General features: G+C 30.6%; 4 protein-coding genes and 3 non-coding genes across 8 annotated transcripts; 6 read left to right on the top strand and 1 right to left on the bottom strand.

Moving 5' to 3' along the window:
* Nucleotides 1–3,148: 3,148 nt before the first annotated feature.
* On the bottom strand, nt 3,149–8,069 carry LOC114425245 (digalactosyldiacylglycerol synthase 2, chloroplastic-like). Of its 2 annotated transcripts, XM_028392085.1 has the most exons (6): nt 7,839–8,069; nt 7,576–7,766; nt 6,681–7,077; nt 5,779–6,045; nt 4,573–4,922; nt 3,149–3,825 (listed from the first exon to the last, which is right to left on the bottom strand). In XM_028392085.1, the coding sequence occupies exons 3-6, from the start codon at nt 6,960–6,962 to the stop codon at nt 3,333–3,335; spliced, it is 1,392 nt and encodes a 463-aa protein (XP_028247886.1). In that variant the 5' UTR covers nt 6,963–7,077; nt 7,576–7,766; nt 7,839–8,069; the 3' UTR covers nt 3,149–3,332. The 2 variants fall into 2 exon arrangements, with proteins under 2 accessions (XP_028247886.1, XP_028247885.1); XM_028392084.1 differs by lacking the exon at nt 7,576–7,766.
* A 1,324-nt stretch (nt 8,070–9,393) lies between these two features.
* Nucleotides 9,394–12,532, top strand: LOC114367402. Its single transcript, XM_028324580.1, has 7 exons — nt 9,394–9,570; nt 10,148–10,483; nt 10,575–10,668; nt 11,068–11,189; nt 11,373–11,522; nt 11,775–11,867; nt 12,209–12,532. Exons 2-7 carry the CDS (start codon nt 10,163–10,165, stop codon nt 12,257–12,259), a joined length of 831 nt encoding a protein of 276 aa, XP_028180381.1. The 5' UTR covers nt 9,394–9,570; nt 10,148–10,162; the 3' UTR covers nt 12,260–12,532.
* Nucleotides 12,533–13,547: 1,015 nt separating this feature from the next.
* Nucleotides 13,548–14,327, top strand: LOC114367251 (NAD(P)H-quinone oxidoreductase subunit S, chloroplastic-like). The gene has a single exon (XM_028324398.1). The coding sequence runs from the start codon at nt 13,636–13,638 to the stop codon at nt 14,107–14,109; it is 474 nt and encodes a 157-aa protein (XP_028180199.1). The 5' UTR covers nt 13,548–13,635; the 3' UTR covers nt 14,110–14,327.
* Nucleotides 14,328–16,048: 1,721 nt separating this feature from the next.
* Nucleotides 16,049–19,600, top strand: LOC114425262. Its single transcript, XM_028392112.1, has 2 exons — nt 16,049–16,564; nt 19,209–19,600. Exons 1-2 carry the CDS (start codon nt 16,382–16,384, stop codon nt 19,296–19,298), a joined length of 273 nt encoding a protein of 90 aa, XP_028247913.1. The 5' UTR covers nt 16,049–16,381; the 3' UTR covers nt 19,299–19,600.
* Nucleotides 17,469–17,611, top strand: LOC114369047. Its single transcript, XR_003657509.1, has one exon. It is a non-coding gene; the product is annotated as a small nucleolar RNA snoR135 (small nucleolar RNA).
* On the top strand, nt 17,918–18,058 carry LOC114369044. Its single transcript, XR_003657505.1, has one exon. It is a non-coding gene; the product is annotated as a small nucleolar RNA snoR135 (small nucleolar RNA).
* LOC114369045 lies at nt 18,234–18,376 on the top strand. The gene has a single exon (XR_003657507.1). It is a non-coding gene; the product is annotated as a small nucleolar RNA snoR135 (small nucleolar RNA).
* Nucleotides 19,601–24,082: the final 4,482 nt, after the last annotated feature.

Below are 24,082 nucleotides of genomic sequence, written 5' to 3'. Positions count from 1 at the left end.
TGTAGAAGAAAGTGAATGTGAGCCTTTTATCCATTTGAAAAGCTTGTATTTAAAAATGTTTTAAAAATACTTTTAATTAATATTTGAATTTTTATTCCTTTATTAATATATATGTAAGGGGTAGAGGGTGTCACATAGTCAAAATCCCTTGACAATACATAAGCAAAATTCCATTTTCTTTCTTTCTCCATTTTCCCTGGCAGTATCAATACAGAAAAAAAAGGGTAAAAAGAGATCTCAAACCATGATTATTTAACACTTCATAATTTCAAGCCAAGATAGAAAGGTCGGAAAATAATTGCAAATAAAGACAGTAAATTATAAGGATATGCACCAACCATATATGCTAATTGTTAGTGCCTAGTAGTGCATGCACAAAAGAAAACTACTCAACAAAAAAGAGGAAGAAGTAAAAGCTCACATATTTTTAAGATGATGAAGCAGATTGGTAAATCAAACAGCTCCTCACTTTAACCAAATGTATCCCTTGTGTCCAAATTTCTGTAGCAAAGTAATCATAAAGTCAAGATTGTCATTTTTGAAACAACTGTAACGTATCACCTATCCTAGAGAAGCTAAACCAAGGCTTCCAAAACTGGTTCAGGAAAGTCATTACATCGTTAAAAAGAAATGAAGAAACTCAATATTTTTTGACAAATTGACAACAAAGTGGCACTGACCTATGTTTTCGTATCTATCTATATATAAAGAAGTCTCATTGAAAAATAAACTATAATCAGCTCAGACACTAGAAAAGAGAGTGTATTTCAGCACTCACAAACAAACCATCAATAAACTAAAAAAAATCAATCATAAGATTCAGGACAATAAGAATCATAATCTGGAATCTCCGCAACTTTTTCAACAAAATTAACTCTGAAACTATACAATATATATAATAATAAAACAATGGCAGTACAAAGAAAATGCCAACTTAGGCAGTCAAACTAGATGGATCATCAAACATAGATAGAATCAAGATTGCTGGTTAAGTGAGTAGTTTATGGCCCATCAAACCAAACAGTACTAAATTCCATTCCTCAGCAAGAAGCACTGACATTGGGACTTCAACACAACAAGAACCCTAAATTACACTACAGATTAAGAGCAAGAACCAAGGTCTGCTAAAGGTAAACTAATGAGAAAAGGAGGTTGGCAAACTTATACTCTCTCATTCCCTAATTATATGACATTGTTAACTAATTTACATGTATTAAGAAAGTTAATTAATTTAGTTAACAATTTAAAATTTGTCTGTAATTGTAATATTTTTTAAAATTATTCTTAAAGTTATTAGGACTAATTATATCACTTTTTCTACTTAATTACTTTCCACCTAAATAATTATAGCATGGAGAGAGAATAATAATAATAGAGTTTAAATTTTTAAAACTAAATTCTTTAATTCTACCATCCTTTTTTTGATGAAAATTAATTCTGCAATCATTCTAAGAAAGGGAAAAATATAATTTATAGCATTTATTATTTATTGACTGTAATAATTAAGAATATTTTGATATAAAAAAATAATTAAAACAAAGAAAAGATAATAGAAAAAAGCCTCATAAAAAGGAACAAGAAAATTTCAAAACAATATCTTATAAGGAGAGAGTATATCCAAGAACCAACACTTTGATACATGGATTTGAGCAATGAAATTAACCTAGATTGAATTTTCCTTCCCACATAACTACATAAGCAAAGGCAAAGAAAGTGAGCTTATTTTGTTCTGATACATAAACTGAATATACAAATCCATTTTTTCATAAGAAAAAAAATCAACAGATTTTTTTATTTGGTTAATAAAATTAAGGGGGAGAGGATGTGACCCCATTAAAGCAGAAAAAACCTATATGGGCTCAAAGAAAACTCCCAAAAGTACTTACACGTATGTAACCTAAAAAAACAAGTGGAGGGTTGTTTTCTCTTCAAAAGAATCAGCAGATGGAAAAGGAAAAATTAACAACGAGACAGCAGAATATGAAACTAGGTATGGGGTGGTACGTGGTTTTGTTGATAGTTTATGTCTTGGTTTCTGTGGTGGCAACCAACGACCAGAACCAAATAATATTTATATTTAATAAATATTTAATATTAATATAATAAAAGTTAAATTATAATTTTGTTGTTTCTATTTTCACAAAATTTTGATTTTGCTCTCCTTGAAATTTTATTGCAATATTTGATCTTATCTTCGAACTTTGCGATTTTGATTTTTTGTTAATTTTAGTATTGACTATTATAGTTTCACATCTATTAGATGACACATCTCAAATGAGTTTATTAAAACATAAATATAATTATTATTTAATTAAATTAAATAAAGTTAATTAAAAACAAAAAAATTAAAGGAAATCTGACGACTTCTTCTCCAATCTTCTCCCCCTCAACTTGGAAGACAATGACAAAGACGCTGATAAGGTATTTATGTTTTTAATTATTTTTTACTTAATTTAATTGATAAATAATCATATTTAAGTTTTAATAAACTCATTTTAATTGTGTTATATCATTTAATAGACAATCAATTATAATAGTTAACACTTAAAATTTAACAGAATGATCAAAACCATAAAATTTGACAATCAAGAGATCAAATGTTACAATAAAATTTTAAAGCGACCAAAATCAAAATTTTATGAAAATAAAAGGAATAAAATTACAATTTAAAATATAATAAACAATTCATATATTTAATATTTATTGTAAATATTTAATGAATAACAATATATTCAATTCAATTCGATCGGTTATTTATGCCTTTATGTAATTGAATTTCTAATTAACCACCTTGAATAATAAGTCTGAGTTAATTATTTACTACACTTTCTTTCTGTTTTGATTATATTTTGTTTCCTATGTAAAAAAAATAAGATTGGTATTAAGAAGATTTATAATAACACATTTTATTACACCAATTAAGTTAGAGCCTCGTGATGCATTAATGATTACACACCATATTTTATTTTATTGATTTCTTTTTATTTTTATGGGATTATGTTTCCAATTGAAGAAAGAAAATTGTATTTAGTGTAATTTGAATGTCCTGCATTTGTCGTATTTTTTTATTATAACTAAGAATGAAGGAAAATCAGATCGAACCGGTTATTGGAAACCAGAATGACGTACATGTTGAAGATAGCAACAATAAAATGTAAACATATGCTCTATTTATTTTTAAACAAATAATTATATACATAAATTATTTTAAAACATGTGTAAAGACAAGCACGACCCTTGTGAATGCACGGGTAACCGATTATGAATAGAAGTTAGAATCTCTAGAAATTTTAATTAACATCACAACATTCCAAAATCATTTTTCTTTAACCTTATTTCGTGGAAGCTTCAGTCAACCCAAGTTCCTTGCGTAGCTCTTCATCTGGCTGCAGGCTATCTGGAATGGCACCGAAGATTCTTCTCGATACTTCAAACCCAGAAGCTACATGATGCACATATGCTGATGCTTCATCTACTTTCTCTTGCAAATTTATGGAGGCAGCCAGAAAGTTTGAACTTGTTCTTAACAATTTTCTATCTAATGGCTTGTCCAAGTCGGCGGCCTTAAGAAACCGTTTCGTGGCCGCCTCCCAAGATAGGTCATGTCTCTGAGCATCAGTAGGCTGGGCAGGTTGTTCAGCCAGTGCCTTGAGTGTGAGTTTAACAAATTCATCATCGTCATCGTACGTCCAACAATTTGGGAACTGCTTGAAAAAGTCGTTTGAGGGATGGTTAGCACAAACAACAATTTTGCCCATTGCTAAAGCTTCTGCTGTTGTTGTGCAGACCACATCTGTTGTGCTTGGATTAAGAAACAATTTGTAACTGGAATGCAGGATATGAAGTGTTAGCATACACATGTTCCCATCAGTACATTGTCAAATAGGAATTTCAATTCAGATAGGATAATTAAAAAGACCATACAAAAATATTTGAAGAAAAGAATGGAGAAAGATGAAGAAAGCTGATTTTCCTAATCATGAGTGCTGGTATGGTGGCATAATGTCAATATGCTAAGCCATTATCTGCCTACAGTTACAGCCATGCAATACTCAAACTATATGAATCTTAATAATTACAAAGCTGACTAAGTGACAAACTGACATCTAAGTGAACAAATAGCAAGTAGGACAAGACAGGCAAAAATTGGCAGTTTCTAACAAATACCGGAATGGTTTTAAACTTGCAAATTAATATTCACAATATGCAATATCTCATGTTATAACTTAACATATTTCTCTTTACCTAAGGGGATTATCATCAAATACTAGTATGCTATAAAAAGACTAAAAGGGTATGGAGGAGCCTCATAAAAATCACAAAATTACACTGAATAAACAGCATGAATCAGATACTCTTATCTTTTCATCTAAAGTAATAAGTGATTTATTGGCTTAATTCTTATGGTGTCAATATTTGATCCATTAACTTCCAATTGAATACTACAATGCAGATTCTCATTTTCTTTTTATTTCCTTTCCAAATTATGAACCATTGGCATAATTTAACAATTAACATATTTAACTGAAATGAAATACAAACATGATGCGTACAAATCAGTAGGGAACTTACTCATGAAATCGAGCATCAGCATGATCACGAGCTGGGTGAACGCTAACTGCTAGTTCCAACTTTTCTGCAGCTTTTTGAACTTCATTTGAGTCCTCTCCACTGCCAAATAAATCAACCTCAAGAGCAGATAATTCCTTTTGATGATCTTTAAGAAGTTGGAGTAGTTCCTTGTAGCCTTTGCTCCATATCATCTTCCCAATAAAGTAGGCACCTTTGGTAAAGGCCTGCTCTCCCTTCTGTTGTTGCTCCCTCTTTTTCTTGCCAATCTCAAGGAATTTCGGATTAACTCCATGAACATTACAGATGATGGAGCCAGTGTAATCCTGGGTGGCGGCAGATAATCTAATTACCTGCATATATTCAGCTAATCAATTTCAAAAGAGTAAGCATGCAATGCTTGCAAGATTGTGATAACCATTAATATTATTTTCACGACTAATCATACAAGTGAAGTCTCATTCTCATTTCTCACTAGGATGATATTCACTTACCTAAGTTGAGCACGTAAAGCTGCTCCCTAGAGGACAGCTTCATATTATGTTAGATTTTCATCCACACAAATGAATACACCAAGAAACATGATCGCTGCATTATCTTTACCTAACCAGAGCACATGCATAATAAAAAGAACTGGAACTACGCATTCAGAATAAAAACAAATAATAAATCAAAATGGACTGGTAAAACAATGTTTGTCAGACAAAGTAGGATACCATGAATATTTAACAACTCAAGTCAATATGTTGTCTTCATTTTTTTGTCTTGTGTCAAAGAAGTAATTTTAAGACAAAGATAAGGGATCCTTGATAAGAAAGAAATACAAAATAAAGAAAAAGAAAAGCAACAACAAAAGAAGCCGCCCAATCCCTCTGCATCTGTTAGAAAGAAATACAAAACAAAGAAAAAGAAAAGCAACACCATAGTACTAGCACCAAATAGAAGTCAATCACCTAAGCTTATCTCAGATCAGTTTATGAACAAAATAAACCTCCTTAAAAATACATGTTTCACTCCAACCAAATGCATAGATTGCACATTGTTCAGTCCCTCAAGCTCATGCAAAGATGGGAAATTACAAATATTTACATTCTTTCAATTTGCATTCAAACAAACACAAACACACATATATATTAGGTGGAACAATGTAATATTAATTTGAATATTGATTACATATATACTATTTTCCATGATGATATAATAACTTGCCTTGTGACAATATATACCAACAACCCAGTTGTTTAAATATTTCATCAAAAATGCTTGCATGGTTCCATTCTTTTCTCTCTTCACATACTCCAAATAATTCGTATGAATTATCCCTATAACTAGCCTGAATTTAGTCTTCCATCTTTTCCCATGGTGATACCATGTCAAGTGCTCGGGCTCCTCTAGAACAGCAATATCTGCAACTTTGTCAGGGATAATCTCCGAAATATCCCCAACAGCAAGAATGCTCCTTTTATCTCTAGAAAACTGCATTATAAGTATAGAATAAGTTAGCACAACTGACATAACAATAAGGTTTGGATAAAACAGAAATCAGAGGATTCTTAAGAGTAAAAGCTGATAGATGCTCAAATCTATGACCAAATAGCTTACATAAAAGCATATTGGTATATTACCATTACATTTATAATGGAAGTTTGCAAGTTCCCATTGAAAACCTCATTATCAAATCCTTTACTAAAATGGCATTTCTTTCATTATGGCTAAACTTAGACTATGGCCTTTTTTACACAAAAACAGTGAGTTGAATGAGAGATAACATAAGAAACAGAGAAAATATCAGACAGAAGCTGAGACTCAAAACTATTTAGTAGTGAGAAATTTACATAAAGTGTAAGCTCTGTATAGGGCATCGATCAAATACATCTAACCGATGCAGTTACCAAGAATAGACAGACAGTAACCAACAACAGCTAACAGATCACATGGTGGCTACAGCTATCAGAACATTTAACAGCAACAGACATTTTACAGTTACAGCACACAGTCCTATATACTTAGTCTTCAATCTTCATTTGGAAATGTGCATATTTCTGTGTTTTTGGGGGAAAGCTTCCAATTTTTCCTGTTAATGGAAAACATCAAACACAAGAAATTATCACCTTTCCTGGATAAAACTGTATGCTGAAACCACATGTAAATCCAACTCTCTCCTCTAGCCATTGGCGGATATACTTCTCGTGCTCTGAGGGTGAAGCAAATTTAATATTGTTGGGATATACTAGTCCTTGATCTTTCAGAGATAACCAAGGGATCACCAAAGTGACATCTCTTTCCCCACTTTTGGCAAGATACGCAGCACGAAACAAAGGGTTCACAGCAGTTCCTGTCAACCATGGAAGGCTAGCAGTAGTAAAAATTGCAATATGCTCTTTCTTATCCATCTGTTTCTTGGGTGGGTTCAAATAAGAAATCTCATCATCATAGATTCAGAACTCCATTGCAGAGGAAAACACCAGCAAAATACTGCTTTAGAGGATAACTAAATGATCACTTGAACTGCAAAACAAAAAAACAATATTAGCCGATATTTATACATAATGACACAAATAAGAAAGAAAAATAAACTAAACATCAGCTGAAACAAATGTATAACAATACACATTAGTGCATATTATAATATTTACAAGTTTAAAAGCAACTGGAAGCCTCCAAAAGTACATGTCAAGCACATTAGCACCACCCATTAAAGACAAAACAGCTTGAAAAATAAAGGGATAATGTCACAGAAAATTTATCCCTAATAACCATTGGTGCTGCCTGGACTACACAGCTTTTTCATAGTCAGCATTGATTACACATTCCATAATCCATAATAACCGTTAACCACCATGCATTTGATATCAAAAGGTTCTCGTATTTTGATATTAAAAAAAGGATCGTGTCCCAATTTCCAAGTTATCTTTGAAAAAAATCCATTTTATCCCTCACAGAACAAATTAGAGGAAACACATCGCCCAGGAAGCCAGAAAGAACAAGAAAAACTACAATTCATACCATTCATCAAGCTTATGTCTTTCTTAAGGACTGATTAGTGATCACTGTGATTAAGAAGCCCCAACAAAAGCATGCTTCAAAAACCAGCAAAACCAGTACAGTTTCCAAAACCACGATCCACCCTATTGAATCTCACACACCCTTTTAATTCTTTTCTGTTTTTTCCAATCTTGAACACCCCAAAATTGAAACTGTACGTATAAATGTTAACAAAAATGATAGCAAATAAAAAAAAGGGGTAAAATTGTGGATATAGAATGTACCTTGAAGGGGTCAATTAAAAGAGGAGAAGGAAGGGATCAGAGAGAGAGAATAAGTTGGTGGAAAATGAATGGCGAAGAGAGAGAAAGGAAGGGAATTAAGGAGAGAGAAACAGAATATGCTCTCTATCCTGAGTAAGCAGTGTCGTGATGAATGTCTGCTTCCAAATTTCTGGTTTGCTTTTCAACCAATCCTCAGCCAAGAGGAATGAAAAACCAAACCATTGATTTATCACAGAATAATTTATCACAAGAATTTAGATAGATTTCATGTGATAACATTAGTATTATTTTTGTAAAAAAATTAATTTATATAATTACTACTAAACTTATTAGATTTTATAGAATAATTTTATAATAATGATAATCCATTATCAATTTTTTTTTAATTCATAAAACTAAATAACTATATTGATTAAAATGATTATATTCACAACCACATATATATTTTGGTGAATATATATATATATATATATAATATGAGTTTCACAAAACAAAAGGTGATACGATCAATTTATTTATAAATATCTTTGTATATATTATTATTTTTATTTTGATCGTTCTTTTTAAAATAGTCAATTGCTAGTATTTTTTATTTTTTACTCAATTTGATGAAGGAATAAATACAAGCAAGAACACTAGTTCATCAAACTTTTTATTGTTTTTCTACGGTAAGTTTTATTTGATTTGTTTTTACATAATTTGTTTGTTATAACTAAAAAATAGTTTTTTTTAATGTATGGTTAAATTTAAAATAATTATTCAATAGTTTAATTTACAACACACTGCAATTTGTTGACGAAGACCTGTGTTCAATGCAAAACTCTAAATGCGGTCTGCAAATTTTTTTAGGAAGAATAAAGAGTTCTAAGTATTACTAAAATTCTAATTATGATGGTATCAAACAAAAAAATTTAAAATAATTTTAATAAAATATTTAAAATAATAGATAAATATAGAAATAAGATATAAATTATTATTATATATTTATCAATTTGTATACTATGTTAATATATATTTAATTTTTTAAAATTTATTTATACAGCTCTGTTGGTTGGTATTAGGGAGACTAACCCCTCTGTTTGGTTAATATATACAAACTTCTTTTTTTAATTGAGAAGAAATGTGAAAAATCTCTATCACTTAGAAAATAACATTGTAAAAAATCAATCATGGGACAAGGCATAATTAGTATAATCAATTATGGGAATAGATCCTCTCATGTGTAATTTTCACTTGTAAAAATCTTTACTATTAAAATCTCATTTTCTCCTTTTTTTTTTTAATATTTAAACTTTATGTCACTTATTTTTAATTAAAGGTTTGGATTTTACACGAGAGAAATGCCATAAGAAAGGATTTCCCAAACGAGAAGGAAGAAGAGATTTATATTTCGCATAAATTGATAATTTAATTTAAGTGTACTTATCTTGTCATATAATTATAAAATTCTCATACATCGTAAGTTTATTAGTAATTTTTTATAATACTTATTTTAATAATCATATATGTGATTAATTAAGAATGTAAATTCTTAAAATTAATGCTCACAAATTATTGGTGGCATTTATTTTGTTCCTCTTGCATGGAAACCAGCAGCAACAACCTTTCCTCTTCAATTGAACCTTTGGTGCTCTTTCTACAGTTTCCCCACTTGACTTGAATCTTTTACTACAAATCCTACCCCATTCACATACCCGTTAAACCATTTCAACCCATTTTCTGGAAGCTTGAGGTAAAGGTTTCACCTTTGTCTTAGATTTCATCAATATGTTCTATTTCCTTCAAATTCTGAGGCAACTTCTCTCTCTCTATAGGGTCTAAAAGTAAATGGGTATCCATAATTTTGTTTTTCTTTTTGGTTTGTTATTTTGATTCCCGGTGGAATTTGTGTTCCTGAGAATGTAATACAGTAAATAAATGGTTTATGAAGTTGGTGTTTGTTTCACTTCTTTTGTCCTGTTTTCAAAAGAGATCGTTGTTTCGGTCTTTTATTTGGAGCTGAATAGTAAAGACATGTCACAAACTCACTATAGTTGTTTGCATTTTGAGAGAGATAAATATAAATGCATTTGAACATTCTGCTGTGTTTTGACATTTAGAGTTTCCGGCATTGTATGATTCAGCTCAATTCACATGAACATTTCCTGTGCAAAATGTAATTTGATCTCAATTTGGTAGCCTTCTGAGGTTTCTAATTTCACTTTGAAAGGTTAGATTAAGGCATGTCTGCAGTAGTTGCACTGGAATAAAGGGTTTTATAGTTCTTTTGGAGCTAATGTTATTATCTGTGTACCTTTCTTCTTGACTAGTTTGTGGTTGAAGAGATGCTGATTGGTCAAGCAGATCACATATCGGAGTCAAGATCATTGAAGGATCAGATACTTGGCTACTCTGGGTCTGAATTAAGTGATGATGAAGAGGAAGATTGTTTGGAACAGATACTATACTCAGCATCCTTTGAAGAGCTTGCAAGCAATTACGTTAAATATGACACGGTCATATGGCTTGCTATATCATTACTTCTAGTTTTAGCTTGGGGAATTGGCCTTCTTATGTTGCTTTACCTGCCCATCAGGAGATATGTGCTTCAAAAGGATTTGTCTTCTCGCAGATTATATGTTACATGTACCGAAGTAGTTTACAAGGTATATATGAATTGTTCTGCATGATCGTGATGTTGCGATATGAGTTTTAATACACGAAATGATCTTTTATTCCCTTTCTCTCTTGGTCAAGGTATCAAGACCTTCATTTATACCATTTTGGGGGACTGTAACAATTGAGAGGCGTGTACCTCTTTCTCTGGTGATTGATATTATCATTGAACAAGGTACTGATGCAGGCATACCATAATGTTTTCTTGCCCTCTATTTTAATGTGTTTTGCTTAAACTAATTTCAGTTACCTAATACGTTTTTGTTTTTTGAGACTTATATATATATATATATATATATATATATATATATGCAAAGAGTTATGAAGTGTTCTTCTAGCACACGGTTTATATTTTATAGTTGTTATAGACTGACAGTCTAACACATCAATTTTTCCTTATAAATTGTGAGTTTTATATCATTCAAAAGTATGAAAGAAACGGTGTTTTGAACGGCTACAAATTACTGGCTAAATACGCATAACAAAGCACAGCTTGTGCTTAAAACCTACCTACATGATGTTTGTTACATCTTATACTTTTTCTTTGACTAGATTTTCTCAATTCTTTGTCCAGGTTGCCTGCAGTCTATATATGGTATCCATACTTTTCGAGTTGAAAGTATTGCACATGGAAAAGCTGCTCCTGTAGATGAACTACAAGTTCAGGGAGTTTCTGATCCTTTTGTTTTGAGGAAGGTGAAACAAAATATGTTTCTTAATATGATTCATTATATTTTTTGGAGACAGATTTGAATGTTGAATTTCATTCCTTACATTTTATATTGTAGGGGTTCCTTTAATGTTATACCCTTTAATGTTATACTGCTAAGTGCTAACAAAGGGTATGTCATCATCTTAAAAGCTACAATTGGTTTGCAGATGATTGTAACAGAGGCTTCAAAGATCACACAAGATGTGAGTACAAGTGGGAAGCATGCTGGTCCAAGCACAGATGAGGAAAACATCGCTCGTATGCCAGGAGCAACTGAGGGATCAGTTGTTTTGAGATCACCGTCAAAAAGTTTGAAGGTAATGCTATACCTCCTGCCTTGCATCTTGACAAAGAGTCACCTCTAATAACTGAAGGGATTGAATGAATGCTGGTGTTTTTAGCTTTACAATCTTTAGCTGGTAGGAATTTGACCTATAGCCTGCGATTAAACTACAATGATTTCAACCCATATAGTGATCTTTGTAAGAAGCACCAATTAGATGGCAATAGTATCGGATGCATTGCTTAAATTTCACTCATATAAACCTGTATTGTGCACTCTTGTGCAGATGGTAGGCTCGCCACATACTTCTTCACTTGAGTGCAGGGTAGCTGGAGGACTGCTGCTTAATAAACTTGAAGAAGTCAATAAATCAGTGAAGGTTTGTATCTTCTCTTAATAGAGCATGTGGATTCGACTGAAGAACTTACAACTTTCTTTCTCTCAACTAGATAGAAACACAAATTCTTAATTTCTTCTTGTTCTCGCACCAGACCTTAACCATTTTCCTAAATTTTCTGCATTGGTTGACCTTGACCATTTACTGGCTAAAAATTCAAAGCATGGTCTTGTTTAATCAATTTATGTTCTTTCCCTCCCTCACAAGTCACAAGTTACACAACAGAACAATAGGCCTAGGAACTGCATTATTCAATTCTGCTTTGATTATTTGCATTCATCTTTAGCTGACTTCTTTTTATTCTCTGTATTTATTATGACCAGAGACTTGAGTTGCTTATCGAGAAGTTGCATGCTTCTTCCTCCATCAACTGAAGGTACCATAGTTTAGCACTGCAAGAATTGAAATGAAAGGAGTTTCCAAATTTATAGTACCTTATTTTTCACTATGGAAATAGTGAATAATGATTTCATTGTCTTATTGCTACCGAGTCACTGCTATGGTTGATTCCATAGAATTCTGGCGGAGGATTGTAGATGTTTAGAACCTCAAATTTTGATTGCATAATTGTTTTTACTAGTCCCTTCCATTTTTTGTCATTTCTATTTTAAATTTTAATTGTATATAGCCCAATTGGTATATTTCTATACCATGACAAAAGCCTCTACTGTTTTTCTTTTTCTTTCATATAACCAAATGAATCACCTTAACCAAATGGAAGTAGAATGATCACAAATTTTGGGGTAAAGCTTTTTCACCCTCTCACTTCCTCAATTTACCTATGTTATTTACATAATATTGTTTTATAATATTTTTTTCATAACTCATTTTTTCTTAAAAAAAAAAAAATTTAAATAATTGTTTCCTTAAAATAAGCCAAGCATACACTTATTATTTAGACTCATATTATTCTTTTATGTACATGCATACTAATTCTACCATTGACAGAAATATTCATGTTTCCGCCCATATAAGCTTAAGACCTGGGTGGAGTTGATTTTCTAAGATGCACTTCAACCCTTTTTCATTCTCTTATCTCTTCTTAATTTTCCTTATTTTTTATTTTAAGAAAATCCTAATTACCTTCTAGCTCCACATAAAGCGTTAAAATTAAAAACTCCATCAAGTTCTTCGAATACACTCTATAACACCTTTTGATAAATTCATTTGTTTTTTTTATAAGATTTTCTTCAAATTGTCTCTTGCATTATTATTTTGACCAAAACATCTTAATTATTTTATAATTTGTATAGTTGATAAACAATAAATGCTATAAATAAATAATGGTATTAATATAAACTCTTTTTTTTTTCTTATGAAGATTGGAGAAGATGAATAACATAAGTTAATTAAGTAGAAAAAATAATAAGTCTCAATAATCTAAAGAATAATTTAAGAAAAATAGTATAAATTCTTAAAATTTTAATGTTACAAATTAATAATTATATTAAACAATTTTATTAATTTTTTGCAAATTAATTAAAAGGGTTGTGTGTGTCTATATATATTGAGGGTGGTAGAAAGGAACATTGTACTTTTTCAATCTATTGGAGCGGCTCAAATCAATGGCAGCCACCTATTGAATCTCATGCGTACGATATCAACTTGTGGTTAGAATTAAACGAGGAACCTCTTCATTAAATTTTCTTGCAAGAAAAAGATAGGGACTGATTTGTGTATCCAATATATAGGTTAGTCATAGTCTCTTACATTAATATTTGTGGCGTGTTTAGTTATTAAACATCTAAGAATGGCTACTTTTCCTACTCTTCATGGCCTGCACAACCCTCTTCCTCGATCCCAATTCCTAGGCCAAGATCACCCTCTACTCACTCACCACTTCCCTCTCAAACAACAAGTACATCATCACAAAACAGCTCCAACTCATGAAGTTCTAAAGCCACATGCAAAGTTCAACATATTGGAAATGATGGGTGGGAGAGGACTTTGCAATGGGGAAAAGGGTATTCAACAAGAGCTGAAAAAGCAAGTTGTTGTTGAGGACCAGCCTTCACTATCATCACAAGAAGAAGCATCAAGTGGTAACAAAGAGGAACAAGAAGATGAAAGAAGTGTTGAGGTTCCTGAAGATGGTTTTGAGAAGGAAATGATGGGGCTAACTGGGGGGTTTCCTGGGGGTGAGAAAGGGTTGAAGAAGTTTATTGAGAAAAGCAACCCTCCTACTACAAAAGCTACTAATAATGTTGTCACCATCTCGTTTTGAAAGAGGCCATTGTGAAGAATATTCAAAGGAAAATAGTGTTCATTTTTATTTTATGTTATATATGTGTCTGCCATTCTGATTTTTGACAATCAAACTTGGATGAGGTTTGCTCTCTTATCTCCCCTTTTTCTCTGATGAGTCTCAGAATTTTGTATGCAGACTTTAATTAAATATTTTCCTTTCAATTCATCATGAATATCTGTATGGAGCTTAATTAACAATTTATTGCATCTGATTTGTCTCTCAATTTCAAACTTCAAACTCTTGTAAAACAACCATGTTCTGTTTTGCTTATGGTTGTTCATCATGGGATTTTTTCTTAAGTTATTTTAAGCGAAGATATTTTATCCAAATTTTTAGTTAGTTTTTAATTTTTTTTTATTAGTTGAAAAATTAATTTGATTTTTTGAAAAGTAAGTTTTTTTTAGTAGTTTGTTGATAATTTTTAATGTTTGTTGAAAAGTTACTTTGTAACTTTTTTTTGGAACATTACTAAAGTAACATTTTTGGAATTCTACTTCAAATAATATTTTTTAAAATATTAACTTTTAATTTTTTATATTTTTTTATTTTTATTCTTGATATATTTATTTATTTTTTTGTTATTTTTTAAAAATAAATTATAATTTTATTTTTTTTGTTATTTTTTATTTTTTTTAACTATTTCAATCGTTAATTTTATCAGCATAAGTAACTTTATTAAATCGGACCCTAATCATTTTTTCTAAGACTAAATTAATATTGCAGATGTTTTCCAAGAACAATTCTAAAGTTATTAGTAATTAATTTTTAGACAAGATCCATCATAATTTTCTGTTTGAATCCCTTGCTCATTCCATTATTGCCAAATAGAATCAATGCGGCATCACTTGAAAATGAGAATTGAAAATTTATAATCTCCAAATTACAAGAAAATATGTCGCTGAACTTTACAAGTAAAATGAGAGCAAACACGGTTAGTCAATTTTGATGAATCATAGCCATAGAAAAAGAATGTGCCTTCAGAACATGAACATGTAGTTGATTAAAGCCAGCCACACAACAAAATTGCATCAACATCCTTATTGGAAACAGTATTATCTTTGGCCAATAATCCAATATTATTGAAAATAGGTCTAATCCCTTCTTACGTTAAGATTATAAAGAGAATGGGGAATTATATCATCACTTGCTACTGAAGAAGATTGAGTCTCAGATGCACAATCTGATGTGAATGATATTTTGGGTACGTGTGTGAATGAAACTGACTAAAGGGTACTTGTCCTAATTTCAACTTCTGGTGTAGAATCTAAATCTTAGTAAGTTCTCTTCACCACAAATATGAAAACGGATCCTATGTTTCTTTTCTCTATTTTCTAGGAGGGTTTTTTTTTTTCAGCATGCAAATGGCTGTACACCCCATATAAAATTTATAATTCCAAATTTTATCTTTATGTAAAATTGATACGGATTTAATTTAATCTGTCAATTATAAAATAATTAAATATAATATCAAATTTTTTAATATATATTTAATGCACATAAATTTACATAATTAATTTTATAATAATTAATTTTTATCTAATAATTAATTTGTTTATGTGTATAAAACAAGTATAAATTAGAATTTGTTTAATTTTTAATAATCTAAAATTGATTGCATATATAGTCAATTTCATGACCAACAATAACTATACAATATTATTTATTTCAGTTGAAATTAAAATATATCACCGTTTGGCTTAAGTTATGTTTGGATTAACCGAATTTATCTTTAAATCAAATAATAATATATTTCAATTTTATAATGATCATATAAAAAATTGGGAGAAACAAAAGTGAACAATTTCAATATTATAAGAAAAAAAAATATTTTTACCAAAACTATATAAAATAGTTAACGACTTTTAAAATATGTATACATTGACATTATTCTCTATTTCTATAATATTTATAATTAAAAAAAATAAGAAATCAATCTCTTAAAACACAATGAAGAACCAATATTGGATCATACACTAATTTATTTTAATATCTTTTTATTTGTATAAATTTCAAAATAAAACCTAAAATCAGCTGTTAATGGATATAGCATAAAGTATAATCCTGATTGGTGAAGTGTGAGAGAGGGAGCAGCATAAGGCAGTTAGGCACTCTTGCAGCGGATCTCAGCTCGAACGAAACGAAACCTTGGTTCCTTTCTCTCTGTCCTCACTCGAGTGCGCGTCTATGCCAAAGAGAGTGAGTGAGTAGGGTTTCAAATTCCAATCGGAAGAAATCGGAATCGGAAAAAATGGGAGGTGGCGGCGGCGATCACGGCCATGGACACGGACACGGTGATTTCAGGAACAAGGTCTGGAGTATGAGCGGTGGCCCTTACTGTCGCCCAAAGCACTGGAAGCGCAACACCGCCATTGCCATGTTCGGCGTTGTCCTCATCTGCATCCCCATCGCTATGAAATCCGCTGAACTCGAGGTACTTCTCTCTCTCTCTCTCTCACCGATTTGTTTCGTTTCATCGATGCGATTTGGGAAAGAGGATTTGATTTCGCTGTTCATGATTATATGTTGATGATTTATTGATTCATTGCATGTATTTGTAAACTGAAGGTTATATGAGGCTTATGGCGTTCTTTTTTGTTTATTAGTTTTGTGTGTTCCTTCCCAGTGTAAACCCTGTGATAAATGGCTTGGCTTTATTTGAATTCATTTTTTTTCAAATGGTGTCTACTATTTTCTCCGATGTTATTGTTTGCTTCTATTGATTCTCGATTATGTTGCCTCAAGCTTGTAATGTCTCGATTGTAGTTATCAATAGCGGCAAATAGTGTTACTATCATGATGTGGTTGGGTTGAGTGGTCAGTGATGTGTGGCTGCTGACCACTATAGGAAACACATTGCACCACGTTTCTTTGTTGTGGGAATGGCTATTTCCTGTTAGCACTTTGACCCCTCCCTTATCTGGCCAGGCTCTGATAGGCTACAAGCTCGCCCTAATTTGGCCTGAACAATCCCTTTAGCTGGCCTAGCCCATTCATTTTCTTCCAAACCTCAATAATTCACAGATTTTTTCCCGACCTGAGGGCAAGTGCACCCCGAGCTTATACTTTGGATTTCTATCTTTTTCCCCCCAATCTAAAACACTTGGACAACTTATTATAAGACATTCTGTCCCAAGTCAACTTCTCATAAGACATTGCTATCCTCGTTTTTTGGGGGGAGGGGGTTGATTGACTTCATTGTCTCTTTACATCTCCAACAACTGTTTTGCTGTTTACAAAACGGAGGAGCAATAACAGGGACATTTGAATCTGCTGCTACTTAAATATGACATATACAAGAGTTCCCTGCAAAAATGGAGTGGAATAAGGCCTTGTTCTGTGCAGGGATTGTGTGTATCAGTGTTGTGCTACAATCATTGCATTATTCCGAAAGAGTTCCCTGCAAAACAAATTTGGGGAAGATGGGCAGTTGTGTTTCACTTTGCTGTTGAAAATAACAGCAATCAACTCCCCTACACTTTTTTTTTGAAAAAAGAGGAAACAAATTGTCAAATAATTCTTTTTCTGTTGGTGATTCTACTTTGAGCTTCTTTTTTTTTTTAAAGAAATACATTGCTACATTCCTTTCCACTAGGTTGTGCTAAGTTGGACATTATTTCATAGTTTATTTCAGCAAATGTCAGCTATCCTGTATTCACCTTAATCTCTTTTTTTTTTAGAAGAAGATAAGTTAGACTCTTTTTCCTGTCTGTTATAGGAAGATGCACAGTTTAAATAAATTCCAAATAGTGTAGGTTGAAAAACTGGAGTGGAATGAGGCCTTGTTTGGGCAGGGATTGTGTGTATCGGTGTTGTGCTGCGACTGTTGCATGATTCCGAAAGAGTTCCCTGCAAAATAAATTTGGGGAAGATGGGCAGTTGTGTTTCACTTTAATTGAAAATAACAACAATCATCTCCCCTACATTTTTCTTTTTCAAAAGAGGAAACAAATTGTCAAATATTTTTGTTTTAAAAAAGAGATGCAGTGATATACTGATATATTCTTTTTTCTTTTTCCTGTCTGGTAAGATGCAGAGTTTAAAATTTTAATCAATTCCAAATTGTCTAGGTTGAAAAACTGGAGTGTAATGAGGCCTTTTTCTGGGCAGGGATTGTGTGTATCGGTGTTGTGCTGCGACCATTGCATTATTCCAAAAGAGTTCCCTGCAAAATAAATTTGGGGAAGATGGGCAGTTGTGTTTCACTTTGCTGTTGAAAATAACAACAATCATCTCCCCTACATTTTTTTTTCAAAAGTAGAAACAGATTTTAGTTTTTATTTTGTTATCTGTTGGTGATACTACTGCTAGCTTTTTTTTTTTTTTTAAAGGAATTGTGCCAAGTTGCTGAGAAATGAGAGTTGTAACAATACTTCAAGTATAATGTTAAACTCGTAAGCAATAACTACTTAATATTTGTTGCTAAACTTATTATTAATTTGTAGGCTTTATGTAATTAATGAGCATAAATTTGAATGTAGACTCTGAATATAAGATATTATATTGATAGGTGCATTATGATATGATACGAAATATAAAACACTAGTATATATTTATAGGAATTCAGACTCAGTTTATATTTGGCTGACTGTTGCCTGTGTGTTTTTTGTCTTTACCTCTTTCACTTTTATTCCTCTTGGACTTCAGATACTTCCTTAAAACTATTTAGATCTTATACTCTCTGGATTCTAGAATTCTGTGCATATAAAAGTAATATTATTTTGCTTTTGCTGCAACATGATAAATTTCTCCATGGTTTAGTTTGAAATGCCTAAATAGATGGCTGGTTTGAATTTCTTTTCTATAAGTGGTGGAAGAATCCGGTTCAACTTTTTCAAGTTGCTGTTGTTATTCATTTTTGTAAAATGTAAGGGGAGGATGAGTCTTGGCGCAACTTTAATTATTTTTTCAAGTTGCTGCCTTGTGACCTTGAGCTGGGGTAATGCTTTATGCTGCATAGATGTACTCATTATTTTTTTAGTGTATTCTTCTTTGATATAGTTTTTTTTTACATTTGCTCATAGTAATTTTACCTTGACTGTATGAATTGGCTAAGAGTTTCTTTTTTGATCTTTCAGCAACGACCACATCACCCTGTTCGCCCCATCCCTTCTCAACTCTGGTGCAAGAACTTTGGAACTAAAGACTATAATGATAATGATCCATGATTCATCAATTGCATCACTGGTGTTCACATCATGTCAAGCAACATTTATTTGTTAAATGCTGAGAATATGAACAGCTTTAAAGAGTTGCTGTTGTTGATGTTATGCAAGACTTGGATCTAGGATCATCATGTAGTGACATACTTTTGTTTTCTTGCCTTTTTGGCAATGGACATCCATTTTAGAAACGATGAAATTAAATAAGTGCTTATTTCTGATTTTTTTTTATTTATTTGCGAGCTTGTTGAAACCGAAATTACTGGTTACTATAATAATGGTAATTGTGCTTTTTATCAGTTTATCTATACCTTCTGTCTTTAGCTCCTTCCCCCTCCCCAAAAGCCAAAAGGCCAAAACCCCTTACACATTTTTCTTATGTAGCATGCGATTTCCCCATTTAAATACTGGATATGAACTTTGAAGTTTTTATGTATTAAATGAATGTGAAAGTATAAATTATTCCAACCAGCCATTATCGAAAGTTGTAAAATATAACGATTTGTCTAGGATAAAAAATATTATACCAAATTGTAATTTTGGTTCTTGTAGTTTTTTAAATTTATGATTTTGATCCTCTTGATTGTTAATTGAAACATTTGTTCTCTTTAGTTTTATAAATTAATGATTTTAATTTTCTGGTAAATTATTAATTAATAATTATGATTATTAGAGATATTAAATTAATTATAAATTAAATAAAAATTATTAATCATTAATTTTTTTTAATAAAGATCTATTTATCATTAAAAAAGTTATTAATCATTATGATGGTGTTGCGTGTGAGGTGGAAGAAGTGTTTATAGAGAAGAAAATAAACACAAACACAGTGTTGTGGAGAATTAAGATTATTAATATTTTTTTAATAATTAATAGTTTTAATTAATTTATAATTAACTTAATAACTCAATTAATTAAAATTATTTATTGATAATCTATCAGAATGATCAAAATCATCAATTTATAAAATTAAAGGGATTAAATGTTATAATTAAAATTCAAGGGATCAAAATCATAAATTGATCAAAATCATAAATTTGAAAATTTAGGATGAGAAAATTGTAAACTAATATAATTTTATGTTTAGACGCATAATATAATACTACGAGAATATAAAACGAATACAGTAAAAAAAAAAAAGGGGGTATATTTGTGTAAGCATCTCAACTCAAATATATAATTTGAATAGCTCTGTTCAAAAGGGATACGTGTTTTATTATGCTATGAGAAAAAAGAATTTGCATGTTAAACCGATGGTAATTAATGCCCAATTGCCAACTGATGGAATGAGCTGAAAGTTGTAACATAATGGAATGAACAGATTTGGTTCCAACATTTAGAAGGATCAAACTATCTCCATCCATTGAACCAAATGGAACCAAATTATTTGATTTCTGTTGTACCTCTTTTTACCATTTTCTTCCTAATATTTTTTCCGATCTCACTAAACTTATCTAAGTAGACATTGATAAGACCCTCTTAGCATTTTCGTTTCATTCACAAGAGTTGAATTTACCATCTTAATTAAACTCTTTTCCACCTGAACCAACAAGCATTGATATTCTCTATTTCTCATCCTAATGTGAAAAGAGAAAAATGGGTTTTATTCCATTGAGTGAATTTTAACCACCTGAAAACGAACATGACGAATGTATTCCGATAATAAACATAGTTGTTGTCTCTGGTTTGCATGTGTTTGTAGTTCAGGGTACCTGTTTCAGAAGAAGGTATTATTATTGGCCATCTATTGTGGACACGGCATATTCTTAACTTCACTTGGTTCAAAGTTAAAATGACATGTGCTGTCTTTAATCTGTCAAAGTTAACCAAATGGAAACATATTGAAGAAAAAAAACATAGAGGAAAAATTGGAACAGAAGACAGTTCTAGACGGATATCATGTGAGTTTTGATCAATAAAGCACAGATTCTAACATATGGACATAGATATTTTGATATATTATTAATATCTAAAATATAGAACATTGCACGTGGGCATATATATAAAGTGAGAGAGTGAGAAGAGTGAGCAGTGTTTGCAATTGAATAAAAAGCTTTTTGAGTTGTGTTCTTATTTTTCTTTTTATTAATTTTTCATTAAAAACTAATTGATATTGAAATGCTCTTTTCATCAAGTTGCAGAAGATGTACATGTATATAAATGAATTTTGTACGAGTTAAATGGCTAGTGTTAGTGTACTTTAAGGATGATAGTATGATAGAGAAGCAGTGAGCAAATATTCAAGAAAATGACTATGAAACTAAATCCACACGAGTTTGTATTGGTAGTTTAAATTAATCAAGTTTTTTTCCTTTTTTCTTATAACATCCAAATATTACATCATCAATATGTCATTGATCCAAAACTCCAAGTAAAATTGGATTTGAATCCTTTGAACTAGATTTCAGTCCAAACCTTATATATGAATAAAAAAAATAAAAGAGAAAATTCAACTAAAAATAATTATTCAAGTTCTCTATCATCTACAAAAATTAATGAATATTATATGGTGATCCAAAGAATACTTAACTATTTCATATTAAATTAGGTAATCATAATGATTGACAAATTCCCTTAAATTTTTTTAAATAATAACATTTGCTAAAACTTATACACTTGGTTAACTTCCCCCGCAAAGTGATCTATGCAATTGGTGGGGGATTAATGAAAACACTGTCAAGTAATTAATTAATAATTTTACATAACCATGCTTCATTTATATCTATATATCATTTGAAATCAATATTAGCAGAACAACAATGCCTAAAAAACTATAAATTAAATACTTTCAAGAGAAAATCAACTTGAGCAATCCCCATAGGTTTTTGTTAATTTATCTATCCTTCAAAATTAATTTTTTATTGTGACATATTTTAATATAACATTTGTTGTTGAGATTAATTTAGACATATACTTTATCAGAATCAATTGTAGTCAACTTATATAAACAAGTTATAATATACTAGCTAAAAATATATAATCAAATTCATGTTGGACGTGCCTTAACGCCAAGGTTCTTGCTGAAGGGGCATTTTTTTTTTTTTTTTGCTGAAGAGGCATTTACATTCTTAGTCTAATTTTCTTTTTGACTGCATTCATGGTCTACTTTATTCCATATTGTTTCCAATAAAGAAATTGTGAACGGTACAATTACAAAAATTGATGTTTTCATGCATTTGCCATTCTTTTATCAAGTCAAGTTGTTGTGGTGATGTGTCATTCTTTTCTTCCATATTATTTCCTTATACAAATTAATTAATATTTTTCATGTATTAGTCATTATTTTTTTTATCAAGTCGACTTGTGTTGTGTTGGTGGCGTGCCATTTTTTTTTTCCTTCCATATTGTTTTCGATAAAGAGATCGAGGGGGACAATTATAAAAATGATTATTTTTCATGTATTTGTCATTATTTTTAATCAAGTCAACTTATTGGGTCGGTGAAATGTTATTTTTTAAAAAACAAATCCAATTTGATGTTTCCAAGTTATGTGGGTCATCTTCGTTAAAAAAAAGAAGTTATGTGCGTCATCACATTAACCTCTTAAAACTTGTATATATAAAAAAAAAACTCTTAAAAAATTTGATCACTAAATAATTAATCTCTAAAAAATCCCAACCCCTAAATTTCTTCTAAATTAGTTATTCTCATTGTTTTACCATTATAGTCTTTCATATAGATAGGTGTATTGACATGTTAGATTTTTAAGGAATTAAACTACATCAAATTAAAATTTTGAAAGATTCATTTGTTGATATATTTTTTTTTGGAAAACTAACAAGGTTACTATATAAATATTTGAAAATTTAATTTATTATCAATTTCTTTTAATCCGATGAACTTCATATTATTTTCAATCCAAAAACATAATATATTAGGTTTGTGTGTCTTCCAATGTGAACTTTCATCTTCACATTTAAATTTCAATCATCTCTCAAATGTGAATCTTTTTTCACATGGTAATTCTCATTTAAGTAGAAGTCATTTTTAAGCATGAATATCCAATGGTAATTTTCATATCTTAATTATTATGATCAATATGATCTTTACCATTACATCCTTTATATGCTTTACATATTTATATTGTCGCTTCACTGTTAGGTCATGACAATGGTACATACTTTCTAACCTTTATGTTACACAAAGATTTTTTACTAAGCAAGTTCAGATTTTCTTTTTCTTCCATTCCTTTTTATGCCCTAACAAATAAATAAAAGATTAAGTTTTTATGTCTTTTCTTTCCATATATCCTTTCCATGGTAAGTGTTAAGGACACTTCATCTCCTCCTGCAACCCACCACCATCGGATGCCACTGGATGCAAAACCTTTATTATATTTTCTACTCATTATGTTCGTTGAAATTGGAAGCAATTTGTATAAGAATATTCCAAGGTACAATTGCACGGAGGTAACTTTTTTTTCAAAGAAAATAATGAAGTACGAAGGTATTGTAACGTGTGTGTATAATGAATTAATTAATAATTTAATTTCTTTTTACAAATTTCACTTCATATTTTAAAATTTAAAAACATAACAAAAAAGAAAATCAGGAAATATGAGATAGACCTGATGGTTGGAAAAATAAAGAGTAAAGGGAGAGGATGAGAAACGGAGGTTTGATATGATTAAACAATTTTATCTTTAATAACCAATAGAATTTATTAATTTTTTTATATTTTTAATTTTATCATCAATGATTATGACATTTAATACATCATCTTTACTTTCTCTTTTATATCATTAATTTGTTCATATCATTTATGTAAAAAATTTAAATTTATAATTGTTA

The sequence above is a fragment of the Glycine soja genome, chromosome 9 (assembly GCF_004193775.1).
Source record: "Glycine soja cultivar W05 chromosome 9, ASM419377v2, whole genome shotgun sequence".
Lineage (NCBI taxonomy): Eukaryota > Viridiplantae > Streptophyta > Magnoliopsida > Fabales > Fabaceae > Glycine > Glycine soja.
The sequence above is the reverse complement of the archived record's forward strand: the minus strand, read 5'-3'. Positions and strand labels throughout refer to the sequence as shown.

Coding starts and splice junctions, on each gene's coding strand:
- LOC114367251 (XM_028324398.1), top strand. CDS start 13,636: ATGGCTACTTTTCCTACTCTTCATGGCCTGCACAACCCTCTTCCTCGA.
- LOC114425245 (XM_028392085.1), bottom strand. CDS start 6,962: ATGGATAAGAAAGAGCATATTGCAATTTTTACTACTGCTAGCCTTCCA. Junction 6,046..6,680: donor TACAGTTTTATCCAGGAAAG/GTGATAATTTCT, acceptor CTTATAATGCAG/TTTTCTAGAGATAAAAGGAG. Junction 4,923..5,778: donor TTGGTATATATTGTCACAAG/GCAAGTTATTAT, acceptor GAATATATGCAG/GTAATTAGATTATCTGCCGC.
- LOC114425262 (XM_028392112.1), top strand. CDS start 16,382: ATGGGAGGTGGCGGCGGCGATCACGGCCATGGACACGGACACGGTGAT. Junction 16,565..19,208: donor TGAAATCCGCTGAACTCGAG/GTACTTCTCTCT, acceptor TTGATCTTTCAG/CAACGACCACATCACCCTGT.
- LOC114367402 (XM_028324580.1), top strand. CDS start 10,163: ATGCTGATTGGTCAAGCAGATCACATATCGGAGTCAAGATCATTGAAG. Junction 10,669..11,067: donor TGATATTATCATTGAACAAG/GTACTGATGCAG, acceptor TTCTTTGTCCAG/GTTGCCTGCAGTCTATATAT. Junction 11,190..11,372: donor ATCCTTTTGTTTTGAGGAAG/GTGAAACAAAAT, acceptor ATTGGTTTGCAG/ATGATTGTAACAGAGGCTTC.